The sequence below is a fragment of the Accipiter gentilis genome, chromosome 18 (genome assembly GCF_929443795.1).
Source record: "Accipiter gentilis chromosome 18, bAccGen1.1, whole genome shotgun sequence".
Lineage (NCBI taxonomy): Eukaryota > Metazoa > Chordata > Aves > Accipitriformes > Accipitridae > Astur > Astur gentilis.
In genome coordinates, this window is record NC_064897.1 from 634206 (window position 1) to 653089 (window position 18884).

The 18884-nt window shown below is 37.1% G+C and overlaps 1 protein-coding gene across 3 annotated transcripts in view; it reads right to left on the reverse strand.

Moving 5' to 3' along the window:
• The window catches only part of PACSIN2 (protein kinase C and casein kinase substrate in neurons 2), a 69228-nt gene that overhangs the window by 33429 nt on the left and 16915 nt on the right, over positions 1 to 18884 (reverse strand). For all 3 annotated transcript variants that reach the window (XM_049821717.1, XM_049821715.1, XM_049821716.1), the window contains exon 2: positions 1291 to 1401. In XM_049821717.1, the coding sequence (XP_049677674.1) occupies positions 1291 to 1350 (60 nt within the window). In that variant the 5' untranslated portion in view covers positions 1351 to 1401. The remainder of the gene's footprint in view (positions 1 to 1290; positions 1402 to 18884) is intronic.

Consider the following 18884-nt stretch of genomic DNA (forward strand, 5'->3'; position numbering starts at 1 on the left):
TGGAAGGAACCTATGGAGATCATCTAGTCCAATGCCCTGCTCAAAGCATGTCTGATAGACGAGATTGCTCAGGACCATGTCCAGTTGAGTCTTAGACACCTCCAAGAGTAGAGGTCCCACATCCTCTCTGCAGTCATACCACAGAGTACCCATACAACAAAAGGGGTTAAGACTTAGAACCCAGTAATTTTAAAACCACCTCTTTATAAATAGGATAGACATATTTAACATAATAGTAAATATGTCTCCTCAAAAAACGATAGCTGTCTACTAAACAAGAACCTCCTGGCATTAGGTCTTTTAGATAATCTATCAAAAAATAATGGGAGATCTGCATCAAAATGCAGTATGCCACCACCACCACCACAGGTTAGTGGTCTAGAAAAGCTTTCATTTAAAAGGAAGCACAGCGTTAGGTCACCAAAACCAAGCTGTCTTACATAGACTCTGGTAACAGAAATATTCAGACATTTTCCCCCTAGCCATTTTCATCTTTGCTGTAGTTCAAACTCAAAAGAGCTCCGAGGCACATAGTAGAAATTTGCCCCACTGAATACAGTTCATCTGGACAACATACTTACCTCCAATTATGTCGATATTGACACTGTCAAACCTTTCCTTTATCTTGCAAGAAGTTTTTTGGTTTGGGGGTTGGTTTTTTTTTGTAAAATGCTTTCTGCTTTATGAAGTTTGCTCTCTTTACATCTTAATCAAATTATCATAACATCCGAAAGCCTTCTTCAGATTTGGGCAGCACAAATTATTGATACTACAATATGCTTTGTATTATCTTTCTGCATGTATGCTCTTATATTGAGATAAACATAAGATAATTTCTCTCAAAAAAGTTTATACTTGTATCTAGACAAAAACAGGAGGCATACAGTACTTTCACACACTATCTTGCAACTGTAATTTATGTACACTTACAGTAGCCTTTAACCAGTTACTTTAGATTTAACATTGATCACTCGACCCCCTTGGTAATTTTTAAAAGCTATCCACTCACACCCCTCTTCAGCAATAAAAACTGACAAAGGTTTAATTCTGAATTTCATATCCTACCCAAATGGATGATCCTCAAGTTTTCTGCCAGTTAAAAACCCTTGACAGAATTAGGCCAAAATCTGAAAGGTCATTTCTACACTGAAGGCTATTTCTGCAGATCACAATAACCAAAGGCATCTTGTACTGCAGCTCTCTCCACAGTTTATAATGTAAAAAAATCAGATTTTCTATAGTAAGAGTAAGAAATAAAATTAAAATATTGTGATAAAACATTTGGATTACCTCCCAGAAGCTATCACTAGAAACTTCTACTCCAACGGAATCATCGTATGAGCCAGACATTTCTAGGTACGAAGAGCTTGTAAGTATTCAGAGCTTAAACACCTTCAGAATCTGTAAAGAGATACAAAAAATAATTTATGAGCATTATTAATGAAAAACAGTTATCAAAAGAGAAATGAAGTTAGGTAGCATCCTTCAATTCTTTGATATCTAGGGATGCCAAATAAAAACAAGAGGTAATAACACAGGGCATGTAAATAAGTGGGTTTCACAACAGAACACTACTCTACCACACAAAGTTCTTGGCTTTTATGACATAGGTCATCCAGAAAATCTGCCTATATCAATTTCACCGAACTCTTGAATTTATTTTATCATAAAATTTCCTATTACAACCAAAAGAAAAGATGGAGCAGTGTGATGCTTACTCAGCAAGTATTCTGCTTCAAAGCATTCCACAAGACAATCAACTGACCTTTGCTACTGACACAATAACCTGCATTGCTTCCTACTCCTTTTTCACTGGAAATCTATATTATATAATGAAACCCACTGGAAATATTTAAGGCCAAAACCACTTCCTGATTTAAAGAAAAAGAAATAAATCTTTTCAGAAGGAAAAAGTTTTATTTCTGTAAGAATTTTAGATTCAAATCATCTGCTTGAAAGCTAAAGGCATCCAAGAATGCAAAACAGATCTTCCTCAGAAGCAATGTAAAGCAAAAACAACGTGAAGGGCATTGCAGCTATGTAAGTCAAATGCAGGAGACAACACCAGCCTCCTTCCCCGAAGTCTTTGTACAGTTTATGATATTCAGAGAGCTCGCTCAGCCAGCTGTGACTAGATCTCTTACTGGGCTAGTAACTACCTGAGCTACTTTTGTTACTTTCTTGCCACTACTCTTGTGCATTTTAAAGCAGATAATAGATTCTAAATGATGGTATGATGCACATATCTATTGTTCTACATGTACCAAGTAAAAAGCTACAGGCTCCATGGCAGAATGTCACCTTGAAGCTGACAATTACTTTCCCTAGAAGTTGAAACTCCTGCACCTAGTTTTACTGTATTTCATTTGTGACATGTTACCATACCATTTCATTTTTTTCTTTTAGCAAAACAAACAAACAAAAAAATCAACTTTATTAAAATCAAGTCATTACTTTAACAGTTCAGGCATTCTCACTTATATAGACACAGCTGCATGGAAGAAAAACATGCTCTATCCTCATCGAAGGAGAGGGCTCTTTATAAAGCACTGTGTATAAAAAAACTGAGGGTTACAATAAGCTAACATTTAATGTAAGTATCAAAAACAGTACTGAGGCAAGAATTCAGGCAAAAATTCACATCCACAAATGTGCTTTGCAGGGTGGAGACCAAGAGGTAGGAGAGGAAGGAAACAGCTCCCTCACACAACACACACATGCAAATCCCTGCCTGATCTCTATAGATAGTTCATCAAGTTCTGTTCAGATTTCTCCTATCAAGTTTCCCTACAACTACAGCCAGGGCTACTTATGGGTAAACAGATTTCACCACCCCTTCTGGGATGAATACCTTTATTAGCAGACTACAAGGTAAAGCTCCCTCTCTCTTTTGCCCTATGTATCTTGCTTCCCTTAATGCAACAGGGCCACTTCAAAGGGAAGAGCAGAAAATGCCTACAAAACTGGCCTATCTTGCAACCTAGTGGTTATGACATGCTGCTGAGAGAAACAGAATTGAAAGCCTCCAACGCCAAGGAAAATTCAACACTAACTTTGCATTTCTTGGATATTCTGAAAATAACCATGCCATAAGGGTAGGCATACAGCACTTGTTTGCAACAAAAATGAGCTACTGAAACAAACCAGTTTGGACAGTTACAGCACAAACAGAACAAAACTGCTGTGGCTGGGAAGGCAAGCTGCTTCTCCTGAACAGTTTTCATCCAACTCATCTCCATAATCCAATTCACAGAAAGCTTAAATAACCATAACACTCAATACAGAACTGAAACCTACAACAGAAACATCAGTTGTTAGATTTTTATTTTGAAAAGGGAGCCAAAAATACAGGAAGGTTTCTGTAAAATGGCAACAATTAGAAAGGAAGATGATACATTGAGACAAAGTATTTTTACGTGTTAGTGTAACAATCTTCAACTTGATTATGTTATTAGTAATTACCAAAAACCTGTTTTTCCACCTGTGCTTTTATTGAATCAAGAGGGAAAAGTGCATTAAAACACTGTTCAATTGTCAGTTTCTTAGCAGCACACCTGTACATTTAATGTGTTCTTTCCAGATAAGTTTTGGCCCTTGCAGTTCTTACAATACATCAAGATAAGCAAAGATCACATTTGTCAGCTTTTATATTTTCTGATAGCCTTTCTTAGATAGCCATAAGCAGCACGAGGAGGAAACAAAAGCGCAATAACTTGCAACTAGTTGGACATACTCAAAAGAATAGTTTGACATTAAACAGCTTTTTCTAAGAAGTTTGTTTAAAATTTTTCACAAAAATATGAAGTGGTATCTTTAACAATAATTTCTGGTATTATTTTATCTGATCAAAAGGAGACCTAGAGTTTAACGACAACTTGTTAGATTGATAAACACTGCTAGCTAGATTCTCTTAGCTGTTTGCGTCCTCTTGCCCTTTTCCCATTAAAGCAACACTAACACTTGCATTATTCTGAAACCAAGTAAGCGATTGAAGCAAGCGTGTGACCCAGGCATGCCATGCAAAACAAGGGAAGGAACAAGATTCCAAAGGTTCTCAGGAAGGGTTATAGTTGTTTTTCTATAGCACACAAAGATCTTTCAACCAAAGTGTTTACTGCCATTTGGAAGAGATCAGGCAGACAACTGTAGAGTTCAGCATCTTGGAAAAAGAAACCCTTACGCAAAAATATAAACCTAAGAGAAAATTTCAACAAGTCATCCATCATCCCACCCCCCCAACCCGCACGAGAAGTATTTTGTCCCCTCCGGTTACAAAAAGAAAAAACAGTGATAGCGTTCTGAAGTAGTAATACAGTGTCCACTTACCTTTAACAAAATAGCCTAAACTATGCCAGTGCTGGAAATTTAATCTGAAAAGCTACATGGAAAAATTGGAAAAGCTGAAGCAGAGGAACATTTTCTTAAATGAGGGAACAGGTTGTGGAGACTTTTTTTTCCTTTTTAACTTTTATTCCTCCTCAACTAAAACTACATAATACACAGAGCTATCCTTTTTTTTCCATAAAAGCATGAAAATGATCAGCACTCCGGAAATTCTGATGGATTTAAGGTTTTTATATGCCAAATTCTATGCTGTGAGAAAGTATGATCAAGCGTATTTAGGGAAATATTATGAAGTCATAGCAACAACTGGCACAGAAAAACACTATTTGTACAGCGCTACTTAAAAATAAAGTGAATACTGAGATAGGAACATTAAGCAGTATGAGTCATGCTACCCTCATGAAACAGAATTATTACAGCAGCCAGTCTTTTAGCACATTTTTTGTTAGGGTTTGGTTCTCCCATCCTTCAAGTGAATTTGCAGAGGTTTCACCATGAAAGTTCATTGCACTTTGATTTGCAGGGTCTTCCATTTCACTGTAAAAAGTAAACCTATGAACAACTAAGGCTGTCAGTATAATATCTGGGAAATTTAGATCAAGACAACAAAAGAGATGAGTTCTGCACAGATTCTCCACAAATGATCACCTACATCTCAAAGTTGGGGTTCTTTGGTCAGCTAGATTGCAACAGAACCAGTAACTCCATAGGAAAGCACGGTGCACACACCCAGTTCCTACATTCCCGCAACAGCTTGGCTTCATCCACTCTGGCCTTTATCTTCTCATTCCATGACTCCAGGCCAAACTCTTTAGGAATACCTACACTGCCTTTTTCTTGTCGCTCTGCTACTCCCCGAGCAAGCAGTAGCACAGTGCTCTAGTAGTTTCCACCCACATTCACACTGATTGGTAAACCAGCTCGCCAAACAGGACAGATTATTACTGAGCTCACACTAAGATTTTCTTACGTGGGTGCATCAGGTTTAGATTTCTCCCATCCTGCTGCCAATTTTCATGAAACTGATAAGAAATGTGTATTTTTATCTCTGTTCATCTTTAACATCTGTCTGAAACTGACCAATCGATTAAAAAATTATGGAGGCAGAAAGTTAGAGAAGGCATAGGTATAAGCCTCATTTACCTCAGAAGGCAGATTAAAGATCTTCACTGAATAGAAACCAACTCTGGATCACGCTCTGTGCCTCTTCCTCAGCATGCTCTCGGCCAACACAAATTAAATCTCGTAACTTTCATGCTTCTAAGGATATTTTCTTCCCCTGTGCCAAAGAACTTTGGCATTTCCATTAAAAAACAAAATCTCAACATTTTATTAATCATCAAGTCCAAAGGTCTTTAAACAAGTTTTTACCCATGTCACCACAGTCACGTAAACCACCAAACATGAAGCAGCACAGAGAAAGCCATACCAGTTCAGAGCCCTTGTTGCCTTTTGTCATAAAAAGTCCCAGCACACATTAGGTAAGAGAACTTATACAGGCTAAAAATAAACCATGAATTCCAACTAAAAAAAGTAACTATATACTGAATAGTACATACTCTAATAGCTACAGAAATGGTGCAAACAAGCAAGGCTCAAGTTTCCTGACAGTGATTTTTAAGCAATTCCTCTAAATTAGTATACACTGATCTTAGACATAAGGAAACTGGCCAGTAAGTGAGAGTTTTTTTAAAGCTTCCTCTTAGGGAACATTCTAGCAATACTATATGCTAAAGACCTTGAATTTCTTCTCTACTGCTAGTGCCCTACAATGTGAAGAGAACTGCTATAAATATCCTGAAGGCTTAGCACATGAGGATTTTAGAAAATATTAACTAATAATGAGCAAGCAGACCTTCAGACACTGTGCACGAGAACATCTGAATAGAATATGCTGCCTCTGCTCTTAAGAAGTTGGGTTTGATGCTGTTATCCTGAAAGCAAGTTACAAAAATCCTTGCTTCGTTCATGTTGAAATACTTTGGGTTTGTTTGTTTTTTTACTCCCTTTTTCTTCCTGTGTCAGGTGGCAGAGATTAGCACAACACACAACTTGCAAAAGATCTGTGCAACAAATGCAGACTTTTAAGATGCCAAAATAATCCAGTGAATCCCAAAGCTTCTCTTAAGGTGCTTTCCAACAGGAAGAGGGAAAGAAACATTTAAAGAAACCCTTCAGTTTAGCCCCCCCAGCCACCAATAACAGATTAATTTGTTTTATGAACTCTTACTGTGAAACTGGTAGGGTTGTTTGTTGGAAGATAGGTTTTAACGTTCTGAACCCCCTTGGAAGATGTTTATTTTGATTAGATACTTCACTATAACTCAAAAAGATAGTATTAAAAAGAAAAAAAAAATCTATTTAAGGTCTCAGTGCTACTTACTGAATCCTATGATGAGAAAGAATAGATTTTGAGTCTGATATTCTGACACAAAGAATGTCTGCAGACAAAACATTATTTCAAATACTTGAAACCTGAAGGCAATACCACACAGCCTTGTCCTGCAGACCTGATCAACATTTCCCAATATGTACAATCCAGATGACAAACAGATGTGACTTCTTGTGCCTTACTTCCAGAACTTCACAGTTTCTAGAACAGAAAGAACTAACAGAAGTTCTCAGTGCCAACACGACATAATACGTATCTCTTCAATTATTCTCTCATGTATGATAGGCTGCTTTAAAGCAAGGCAATTGCTAGTACTATGGCTCTAGGTGACAAACTGGTCCCCAACAGAGAAAAATCTCAGAATCACAGAACGACAGAATCAAGCAGGGTCAGCCCAGGTTGCTCAGGGCTTTATACAGTCAGATCTTGAAAACCTGCAGGGATGGAGATGGCACAACTTCTCTGTGCAACCTATTTCAGTGTTTAGCTGTCCTCAAGATGTGAGACAGAAGAAAATAAATTAATCCATATTTAGAAAACCAAACGATCTCTTCAGCTATTAATATTAACCTTCTGTTGTCTCTAAGGACTCTACAGATGCAAGCTCAAAGACAGTCCACTAGCCTCTAGAAGAGAAAAGCACCTGGTCACATTACCTTTTAAACTTATATTTAGAATGACAGGACTTGTCACTATGGATCTGACTCAGCAGGATTCCAAGTTTCATGACTAGGGAATGAAAGACAGATGTATAAGGACACCATTCAACTTGGATTAGCTGCTCATAAAAAACTTTCAGCTATAGTATTTTTCCTTATTACTCACTGAAGTCTCAGGTTTTGTTCCACACAGAATAGGAAGGAAATGGGACTTCATTGTACAGAAACAAACATATCCTATGCTTTAAGTGCAAACTATTGTGGCTCACTACCAAGCGTAGCTACCATGAATATGCTGTGTCTCATATTTCCTGATTAAATAAAGCAATTTAGACATTGCTTCCTTTTCTATTCTAAATAACTTGCTCTGTAAGAGTTCCCAGTTTCTTCAGGGTTGCAATTTGTTTACTGTTTACATGGAGAGAAAAAAAGTGACATAACTTCTTTAGCAATCTTGTGAAATCACATACAAAAACCTGTTTAGAATCACAGCTATTGATACTGAAAGTCCATAAATTAACAGGACAAGTAACTATAGGAAAAAAGGTTGCTTTGGTTTACACATTCAGGTGACACCAAGAAATTCTAGCCCCTGGATGCAGGGAACAAATGCATCAAAACACGATTAATCACTACTGTTCAGTGCTGTGAACTCTTCTAATTGCAATCAGTAGATATGAGTGCATGTTCTATCAATAGAAGTCGGGCCTTAGACTTTCAAAGGTAGATCCTCAAATCAATGACTTTGGCCTAATTCTTACTCTTCAGTCTATAAAATAGGGAGAACAGCACCCTCTTTCACAGAGATTTAAGAAAACCCCTTAGTCTCTGCCAAGAAAACAATTACAGCAACAAACACGAGAGAGAAGTCCATAAAAGGAAGCTGAATCACTACTTCCTGGGGAATTCAGCATGTCAAAGTTACCAGAGCCACACACCAAATGATTTTTTGAAAGAAGTTGACACCAACCCATTTGGTGAACCCTATATCCTGAGCACTAAAGGAAGGAATCTAGGAAATGCACACTATCACAAACTGTGTAAGCATATTTCCTATTATGCATGCTCCTCTGAGACTGCGAACTATATTTTCTAGTTTGAATACCCAAGTATTTTGCCACCTGGACATTTTTCAGTTAGCAAATTCTATTTAATGTAATTTTACATTAAGAAGCTACTAGTTTGTACTAGCCATTCATAACTGTAAGAGTAACAGATTCATCGCACTCTGTGGCCCGCAGGTGCTGGGAAAAGGAGCAAGAAGCAGCCAGAAGCTGGGAGAAACTGGGAGGGACAGCGTATGAGCCACCAGGGTAAGAGGGACAGTGGTGGGGGTGGGGAGGACAGCAGAGAGAAAAGGCTTCCACAGGTGTGTGATTGCTTCTGGGTCATGCCCCCTCCCCACGATCCAGTCAGAAATCAAAAGCTGGTGCTAAATGCCAATTAAATTCCCTGAGTCAAGGCTGCTTGGTTCCCCAACAGCTTCCTTGCTGCTGGATTATGTTCACCCATGCCCATGTTTGCTAAATGCTGTACGTGTAACATGCAATAGAAAACCACTGAAAGTAGCATTAATTCACTGCCTAAATATGCAAGCAACAAACACACATTCAAGCCATAGTTCTAGCACACATCAGAAGATCACTAAAGCAGTTAAAATTTCCTTTTACCACATGTAATAAAAACCACCCACACAACTATAGTGAGAAGGCGGTATCTCAAATTAAACTCTCCAGGCATATCAACACTGTGTGACTGAAATTTTACAACGTACAAATTTCACAATGCATAATTATAAGGAACAAGAACAGCTATTTTAGTCTTTACATTTTATTAAGCGCAGTTTGAATATTTTATTAATGAAACTTAAAATTACTGATTAAGCTCAATCATTTTGAATAACATACACAGCACAGAAATGCATCTCTGAAATGCGAGACAATGACCCAAACATTATCAGACTCTTAGCCTGCACGTTATGTTTCATATATGTACAAGTATTATCTCACTCGCACACTCTAGCGAAGATAGGCCCAAGTTATGAGCCACTGTTTCTGTCCGGTTTTATATTCAAAGACAATATAACCGAACCCTTCAAGCCTCTCGGGAATTCTCACTTGGAATTGCATGTCTTTGCTGCAGGCATGAGCAGCAGTGGCAGAGCAATGTAGTTGTCAGAGAACTAGCTCTCCTACCCTTCTTCACCTTAATTTGCTATTAGACATGCCGGTTTTTTGCAGATTCAAGACCTTACGAGCTCCTACATGCTGCCAGCATACCTCACACTGCATTTTTCCAACTAACCAGGAGATGCCTTAAATAGCAAAATACTAACTTTGGGGAAAAATATTTTTTTTATTCTTTGCCTGACAAGCTACTCTGTGTAGATGCGTTGTTTTAATTGTGCATTTTTTTGTTTTAACCAGTAAAGTTATTAATCGCCTTCAGAGGCTTTGCAGAGGTTTCTGATTTTAAGATAAATGGCCACTGACCACAGGAAATTATTAACACTGCAAACTACAAGCTTTAAATGACATAGCTATACCAGCTAAGGACACAAAGTCCTTATGCATATATGGCATAAAAGGAACCGTGCAATTAATATGTATTAAACAGACATTATAATTTGTTTGATAAAGGATTTGATTTAACCCTTATTTAGCACTTGTTTTTTAGGCTAAAGTATTCAACATAGGCTTCTAAACTCTTGCATTACCACTAAATTTTTTTTAAATTCTTAAGATTAGGAGAAATCTGAACTCACTACAGGAATTAGATGGAGCCAAAGGCTCAGCTATTTCATTTCATCCCACTGGAGGATATAAACACGTCATCTGTTTGTACACTATGCTTTAAAAATTAGTATCTTCAATTTAGAGTAGTTTTGATACACTATACAGAGTTGTATCTTGTTCCTGGATCAACAGGACTTATTGGCAAATTAATTCTCCCAGTTGAAACCATTATTAGCAACATTTCCTTCAGGATTCTTCTGTAGAAGAAAAAGACAACTTAGTAACATATCTGAAGCTGAAATCAAGGTGACCTTGATACATGAAAAAAAAAAAAAAGTAGTTGCTAAATCACATGAAAAGCCCTAAATCATAAGTATTATGTCATTACTTCTGTAAGTTGTAGAATATGTATCTTAGCACAAACTCATTGTATATTAATCTGCAACCACTGAAGGGAGACAACTGATCCCCAAATTCTCTCTCCAAATTTTCAGACTGATTTCTATATTGACTGTTCTTATAAGCATAAAAGGAGACATTGCAAAATAATGGAATTTAAATTTAAAGTCCTGTAATTAGGCTAAAAACCAATTTTTAAAAAAAGCATCTCAGAAGACTGTTTCATAATGAGTAAAATGAAGATTGTATTAAATTGTTTTACACACAGACTAACAGATCCCGGCTTTAATCAGTATTTAATTTTTGAAACAAACTTTGGAGGTCTGCTGTCTTGTTGAGTACTGAGTGCTACCTGCAGATTCTTCAGGGAACAAGGGAAAACACATAAAGTACACTTGAATAATATCCTTCACTGACATTAGGTACAGAACCTAACCATAAAACATTGAAACAAGTAAAATGTCCTCCTGTTTCTGTTGTTGCTTCTTTTTTGTGCATCTCGAGACACAATTTCACAGTAGACTTTCTGGTCACAAAACACTTGTGGTTTAGACTTAAAACCTTGCAACACTGTTGTTTATTATGGAAGAAATTTCCCATTCTAAAGACATACTTCTTGAATTTTAGATCCAGGAAAGGACTGTAAGGACTGTAAGCCATAAGACCTAGGTATTATGCTAAGTCGTCATCTGCTAAATAAAGAATCTTTAAAACTTTTTTCTTTAAGACCCTCGGGTGTTTCTGATCAAGGGAAAATCCACATTAACATTTTCTTCACTGCAGAAAAAAAGCACATCAAAATTGGCTTTGAGTAAATTTTGCCAGAAAACCACCTGAAGAACTCAGGACTGTTTGGCAATGAAAATAACTTGAAAGATCAAAGATTTTTTTTTAAATCAGATGTTTCCATTGTTTAGGTTTGAGTGATTAAAATGTTAAAGTGCAAAAAACCTTCAATTTTTAATTAGGATTGTTCACCATTTTCTAATGTTCACTTTTGTAGTGGGTGGGACATCACCCACTAATTCACATGTCCTATCAACGTCTCCTAAAATGAAATTAACCTTAATATTTTGGCATCCTCCCCAAATAAATAAAATTACGATAAATATGCCTTTGGGTTTGTTTCAAAGAAGCAAGAAGGGGGCACAAGACCACATGCATTCAACTTGCAAATTAGACTTGGTTAGCATTTAGTTAACAAGAAATCTTTAAAGTGCCCAGATACTTTAAAAATAAATAAATAAATAAATCTTTAGTTAGTGGAATTAGATGGCTAGTTATATGCATTCATAATGAAAACTTATTTTAGCAAAATCTTAAGGCAAATACCTAAAGCATACATGCTTAATATTTACTTTAAGTAGAATTTTACAACAGTGCAAAAATAAGAATAGTGCAGAGGAGTAGTACTGATGTATTCCCCAGCAGAGAAAACATGAAACAGCATTTATAGCTGCACTGAAAGTAGCTGCAGAGAAAAGTGACATGTATACAACTGTTCTAAAATGGCACATAATTAAGAAGCAAAATAGAACATTACAGGAAGCACTGCCTCAGACATCAAGACTTTCTGAAGATAAAAGGTACCATGGTACTTCTCTGACCACGCAAGTACCACAAAAAATTAACACTGCTATACTTGAAAATAGAAAATCCCACAGAATTACATAATTAAAAAGTAATACAATAACCATTCTAGAAAGAGATGTGTGTTTTAGACAGCAAACTGAGCCCAGAACCACCATTTCAAACGTGATCAAACACACTCTTACAAGCAAACGAACATTGCAAAATATCACATTCACTTGGCCAAAAATACTTTATCAGCTATGGCACAGATAGTAAACTTTTGGTAGGAAAAAAGCAACTGTAAGAGTTGTTTGGCAAGTCATTCAATATACTGTTTGCAAAATACCTACCTTAAAAGACATGCCTTAATTCACTTGCATTTTTTCCAAACACAGAGTTCAACTGCATGTATAGCTGCAGTACTTGGACGGCTTTGCCTGACCTCCGTTTCCACAAACAGAATTCTCTCATCAAAGCGTACTTCATTATTTCCTGTGGGCTGATGAAAACCTTGTAACTCAAGCTAAGGTAATTTCCCCACACAGACACACACTGCAGCACTCAAACGAACACAGGGTTTTCACTCACACACATTTCTAATGGTTCTGTATAGCCATGAATTTGAGTATTCGGGTTTACTATAATTTTTAGGGAAGACCACAGGTAGCCCATGCTAAAGTGAGGTACTTTTAATGATACAACTGGCTTTGGTGGAGAAGAGTGTTTTTAAATACCTCAGTGAAACATGTAGGCACATTTTGCAGATGTGTCACTTAGGAAGCAGCTGTGTTGTTTTGGTGTTTCACAGTCAAAAGCTGTATTTTCCATCTCAGGAAATAGGGGACTGTAATATTAATTAAATACTGACGTGCATTGAATAGAAGCATATCTAAACACTTAAATTAAGGTGAAGCAAGCCAGTCTTCCTGAATCTGAAGGTTACATTAAAGACCTACCACTCTTCACTTCAGGAGAGAACCAATTCAGAGACCTCATTTGAACCAAATCTAGCCCTGAGATTTGTCTCTAACAGGTATTTGTTTCCAAAGACTAACACACTGTTAAAAACTGTAAAAATGTGCATTAACAACATGTCAGCATACTCTACCCTCTGTTATTCTTAGGGAGATACATATGATTATGCTTGGTAGAAATTAGTAAGACTGACTGGGGCAGGGGAAACTAGTGGCACGGGTGGACCTAGACAAACCTGTGCACTCTTCAAGTATTAGTTAATTATCCTGTCACTTTTTTGAGATGTAAGTAAAATCCAAGAAAAAAGGAAAATGGGAAGTGATGGTTTTCTTACCACGGTGAAGGTAAGGGAAAGCACAAACTAAAACAGGCCTTCATAAATAGTGTCTCAGAAGGACATTACTGAAGATGATAGAGGAAAATACTCCCAGACCTAGTAAAATAACTCATTTTCTCAGACCACAATGAACTCATATTATACTTAATTTAAAACAGTGCAGAGTCATCACATTTCCACACAGAACTCCTTGGGGCTGAACAGAGTATTCTCTACTAGACAAAAACACCAGCTTTCTAGGACTCAATACACAGACAGTACCAGAAATATCCTATAACATCAGAAATGTTTTTCAAGTATAGCTTTTTGTTCAAGGGACCAGCGTAAGCTAGTAAAGAACTGTACTCTAGGACCCTTGCTAAAGCAGAAATGAAATAACCACCCCATAATTGTCAGCTTAGTTCAGCGCTGTGAAACAGCTCTAAACAGTAGCTTCAATTATTACCAATTCTTTCTGCAGCCATTATCCCCTCACTACCCCTGCTGACAAAAAGCGGGTCAAACCATCATGCAACATTCCTCAATTCTCAAGATACACTCAAGAGTAATTTTGTATTTGGGGACAACACTACCAATGTAAAAATTAATATTGAAGATAGCCTTACAACTTAAAAGCAACCTTTCCAGCTGTGATCACTGTCAGACAAACTCTATACATCACTTCAGCAGTGTAGTTTCTGGAACTGACACAGAATTTATAGACCTCTGCAGAATGCAATTCATAAATGTAGAAAGAAAACAACAGGCACACTTAGCCTCAACTATCCTTTCCCGTAAGTTAAATAACCAATTATTCTTTCACGAACAGTAAAAGATCTGTTCAAGTGTTTCAAAATCAATGCTATACTGTAACAGTACAAAAGACCATGTGACAGTATTTCATATTTCAGACTAAATAAGATTAATTCAGATTTTAAGGCAAACTGAATCCAGCTTCTAAAGAACAGTTAGGAGCATTTAAATTGTTTTCTTGTGTTAAGGTGGGGGAGAAGGTTGCTTAATATTTAGTTTCATTAACATGGCCACTGGAAAAAAACCTCAAATTCCATTTAAACAGATTTTCAGCTCAGTCAATCTGAGGTAAACTTTAGCCAGGACTTCTTATGTTTCTAGTCAATTCAATTTTCTGGTCCTGAAATGGTAATTACTGCAACAAGGACAGAAGACCTTTACTTACCATTTAGTAATCTGCACAACATGGGCTGCTGACCTAGTAGAATTAAATATTCCCTAAGCCCACTTAATTTTTCTTTTAAATAAGTGTAACAAACTGGCTCTTTACCATGTACTAACTCTAAGCTACCTGGAAGTATCACTCAAATATTAAGGTCACAGATCTCATTTTATGGCCTTCCTTGTACACATGATTTGACAAGCTAAGCTAGAAGTTAATTTTTTTGTGTGTGTGTGTGGTGGGTTTTCTTTTTTTTTTATAGTCACATACAGTACACTCAAACCTACTTTAACCCTAATGCAACTGAAAATCTAAAGTTTTCAGCGTGCAAAACAAGGTGCTGCTTTACAACAGGCATATGAGATCAAGGTTAGGCAAAAAAAGGTGGAAGTTTTTCTTTGGTTCTCAAGGTTTCAGTAATCTTATTAAGGGTTTAGAAAAAAAACCCAAACCAAACACAACAGAGTAGCCAGTCCTCCTTATGATTTTCAGAGATCTGGTTACACATTACTTGACCTTATATAGCTCTCAAACACACAAATCACTCAAATGTACAATCTCTAAATGCAACAATGTGAAATGAATGCTTAATTTGGTCAACTAATCTCAGAAAGACTAGTCTTTTCTACTCTTCTCCTGCTTTTCAGGAAAAGGAAAGCTTTTTATGCTATTTTCAATTAATGCTTGACTGAAGTACAAGTAGGTCAGCCATCTACTCTACAATCTAAATTGGACTTAAGTTCAAGGAAACTGGGACAAGAGGCCCCATTAGCTACCAGTTCTTACCATTGCAATTACCATTGTGTTTTTTCCATTTAATAAGGCTGTGCCATCACTGACTATGAAGCATTTAAACAGCAGCCTTTAACCTGCATCTCAGCAACAATTAAAAGACAGAAAGGAGAGAGGTAAATAATACAAAGTTCAATTTAGTGCTCTCTCAAGATTAGAGTCTGAGAAACAGTAGTGATGAAAATTCAAGTATGCAAGACTACTTTTTCAAATATATATGGTCCAGATCCAGTGGGTCAAACTGTTGAAGCAAAGTCTTAGTAAAAGCACATAATACACAACTTTTCTTGTCATACATGCTGCTGAGTAACTTCAGCATTTTAAATAGTTCCACAATGATTCTCAAAAACAGAATCAATTGCTGCTAAAGGTAGAATTATACACCTTTTTTGCTTTATGAACTAACTTAATCTAAATTCAATGACAGTAACCTCTACACTCAAAAACTAGCAGTATGATAGTCATAACAGTTGAGAAATAGCAGGCACAAATAGCTTCAGAATAAAGTGATCAAATTTCATAAGCTATTTAGTTAACTGTAAATCATTCTACACATTGTAATCAAACTGAAAAACTGTATAACATTAGACTCCAGAAAGTCTGGAGTCATTACATTCAAATGCAACATCCCATTTTAAATTAAAATAGAATTCAATTTTTATTTTTGCATGATGCATAGTAACATGAAGTAATCAGAATAGAAAAGGCTAGTATCATGGAATAAAATCATTCTGGAATCAAAATACCAAACTTGCACACACTCAAAAGGAATGGCTTAAGCCAGATTTCTAAAATGTACTTTTGTGTATAAACCATATATATATGGCTTATATGCACACACATATAAAACCAGCTAGGAATGGATAATAATTCTGCTCAGTACTACAGAGTTTTTGTGCCATTAGTCTAAAGCTATGTTTAACACATTGGTAATTTTCAGCAATCTTACAAAAGGTGCTACCAGAGTCCCCCTTCAACTCAAGATTTTACAAACTAGCTAGCAATCTTGTGCTTGTGAATTCAGCTTGAACGTCTGAAAAGATTACACACCATATTTCCCTGTGAAGTGCTGAATTTGTCTTCCAGGATTTGAATGCACTGTATTCGAGCCGACAGCTAGGATGGTAACACCATGCTAATTTCCAGGTAGGGGGGTCGGGACAATGACATATAGACAGAACTGCACCATGACACTATAAAGGCAGGGCTCCGTGTTGCTGGTCACACTAATATCTCAGCCAGTGTTCTAGAATAGTTTGTGGTTACTGAAATGAGTCACCTGACTACATATGACTACGGTTAGAAAGCTGTACCTCCATATGGCTCGTCAGTTAAGAGGTTGAGCAGCAAAGGGATCAAAAAAGAAAAAGTCTGAATGGTTCAGCAGCTGAAACAGCTGCAAGTTGAAAGCTTCAATTATGCAGAAATGCCTTAAAGGCATCACTGAAAATAAGATTTCTATTTGACCAAATATTGCCCAAGAATAAGAACACCAAGCCATGTGCTTACTCAATGAATAATAAACTTCACATTTAACTGTCTTTACCATATGGTAGTGGGAAGAACAAGAGAGGTATGTAAGATTGTAAAATACTGCAGAAAAAAGCTTAGACAAATAAAGGCAATGAAGAAAGTGTGACAAAACCTGATATATAAAATATATTACAAATAAATATTTACAAGTAACATATAATGATCTTTTTCAAAATCATACTCTTTAATGTCACAGGTCAAGTCAAGAATTTTTCAGCTGAGAACACCTGTGAAACTTATGTACAGGCATTTTCCACTTCTGGTTCTGAAGTCTTAAAAGCCTTAATGTAATCATCTGATAAAAACAACATTAGAAAAAGTAAGCCTGCACCTAGAAAGTCTCCTAAAACCTCTTCATTTCTTGTTTCTGCACACCATTTTTCAATTTTCATTACTTCAAAATACAATGGCTTTACTGGAGGGGGAAGGCATTCTCCCTTTAGTTCCTAGCATAAATCAGAGGCAAACTGTGATCTGCCCAAATAGCAAAGCATACCAAATCCAGGAGGCTTTAGACTGATAAAAGCCCAACTACACCCACAAAGGTAATGTCAGCTCTAGTAATAAATAGTACACACAGTAACTCTTAAGTTATTCATTGTAAGCTTTCTTGGGAAGGCCAGAAGTTTCTCTAACCCACTAAGAGAATCCCTCCAGTAACTACAGCTATTACCTCAGTAACATTTGTTTTTAATAGAGACAGCTCAATAGCTAAAGAGTCATCATCACAAGTAACCTTCACGCAATCAAGCCAGGTCTCAGACCATTGTCTTAAAGAGTGATCAACTGTCCTTACTCCTTATAAGCAGTACAGCAAACAGTGAAAGCAAAAAGCAGCCACTAATGAGCACCAGACTCTAATATACAGTAAGGGAAGCAAGCCCCATGGCAAGCACAGGAGCCTGCCAATTAAAAGCTGAACAGCAATAAAAGCTATAAATTTGATCTAGCACATTCCAATCAAATCTGTTGTTATCGCAAACCCTTCGAGCCCCATCCAGGGACACCAAGAAGTACGGTCATGGTGTAACCCCAGCCAGCAACTAGGCACCATGCAGCTGCTTACTCACTTCCCACCCACCCAGTAGAATGAGGGAGAGAATCAGGAAAAAAAGTAAAACTCATGGGTTGAGATAAGAACAGTTTAATAGGTAAAGCAAATGCCGAGCATGCAAGCAAAGGAAAACAAGGAATTAATTCACCACTTCCCATCAGCAGGCAGGCGTTCAGCCATCTCCAGGAAAGCAGGGCTCCATCATGCGTAACAGTTACTTGGGAAGACAAAACGCCATCGCTCCAGACATCCCCCGCTTCCTTCTCCTTCCCCCAGCTTTATACACTGAGCATGACATCCTATGGTCTGGAATATCCCTTTGGTCAGTTGGGGTCAGCTGTCCCGGCTGTGTCCCCTCCCAACTTCTTATGCGCCCCCAGCCTCCTCGCTGGTGGGGTGGGCTGAGAAGCAGAAAAGGCCTTGACTGTGTGTAAGCACTGCTCAGTTGTAATTAAAACATCTCTGTATTATCAACACTGTTTTCAGCACAAATCCAAAACAGAGTACCATACCAGCTACTATGAAGAAAATGAACTCTATCCCAGCCAAAACCAACAAACTCCTAAGCTTAAGGCTACAAAGAACTCAAAAGAACAAAAGTAATTTAAAATATATTTTACAAATATACTTTGGGGATGTATATTTTGATTTACTAAGGTTATTTCAGAGCATGCAAAGAAGTGTTTCAGACATATGTACAATTAAAAAAAACCAAAAAAAACCAAAAAACCCTAAAAGCATGAAAGAGAAGAGTCTAGCTGTAAGGGGTTTTTTGCCATTGAGTATTATTAACCTCTGGTACAACTATCCAAAGCATCCACACATACATACTCCTGTAGCAAAGTTTCTTTCTTCCCTTTTGTAACAAGGAGGCTATCATCACAACAGAAGTAGGAATACTAATATCTCTGTTAAACT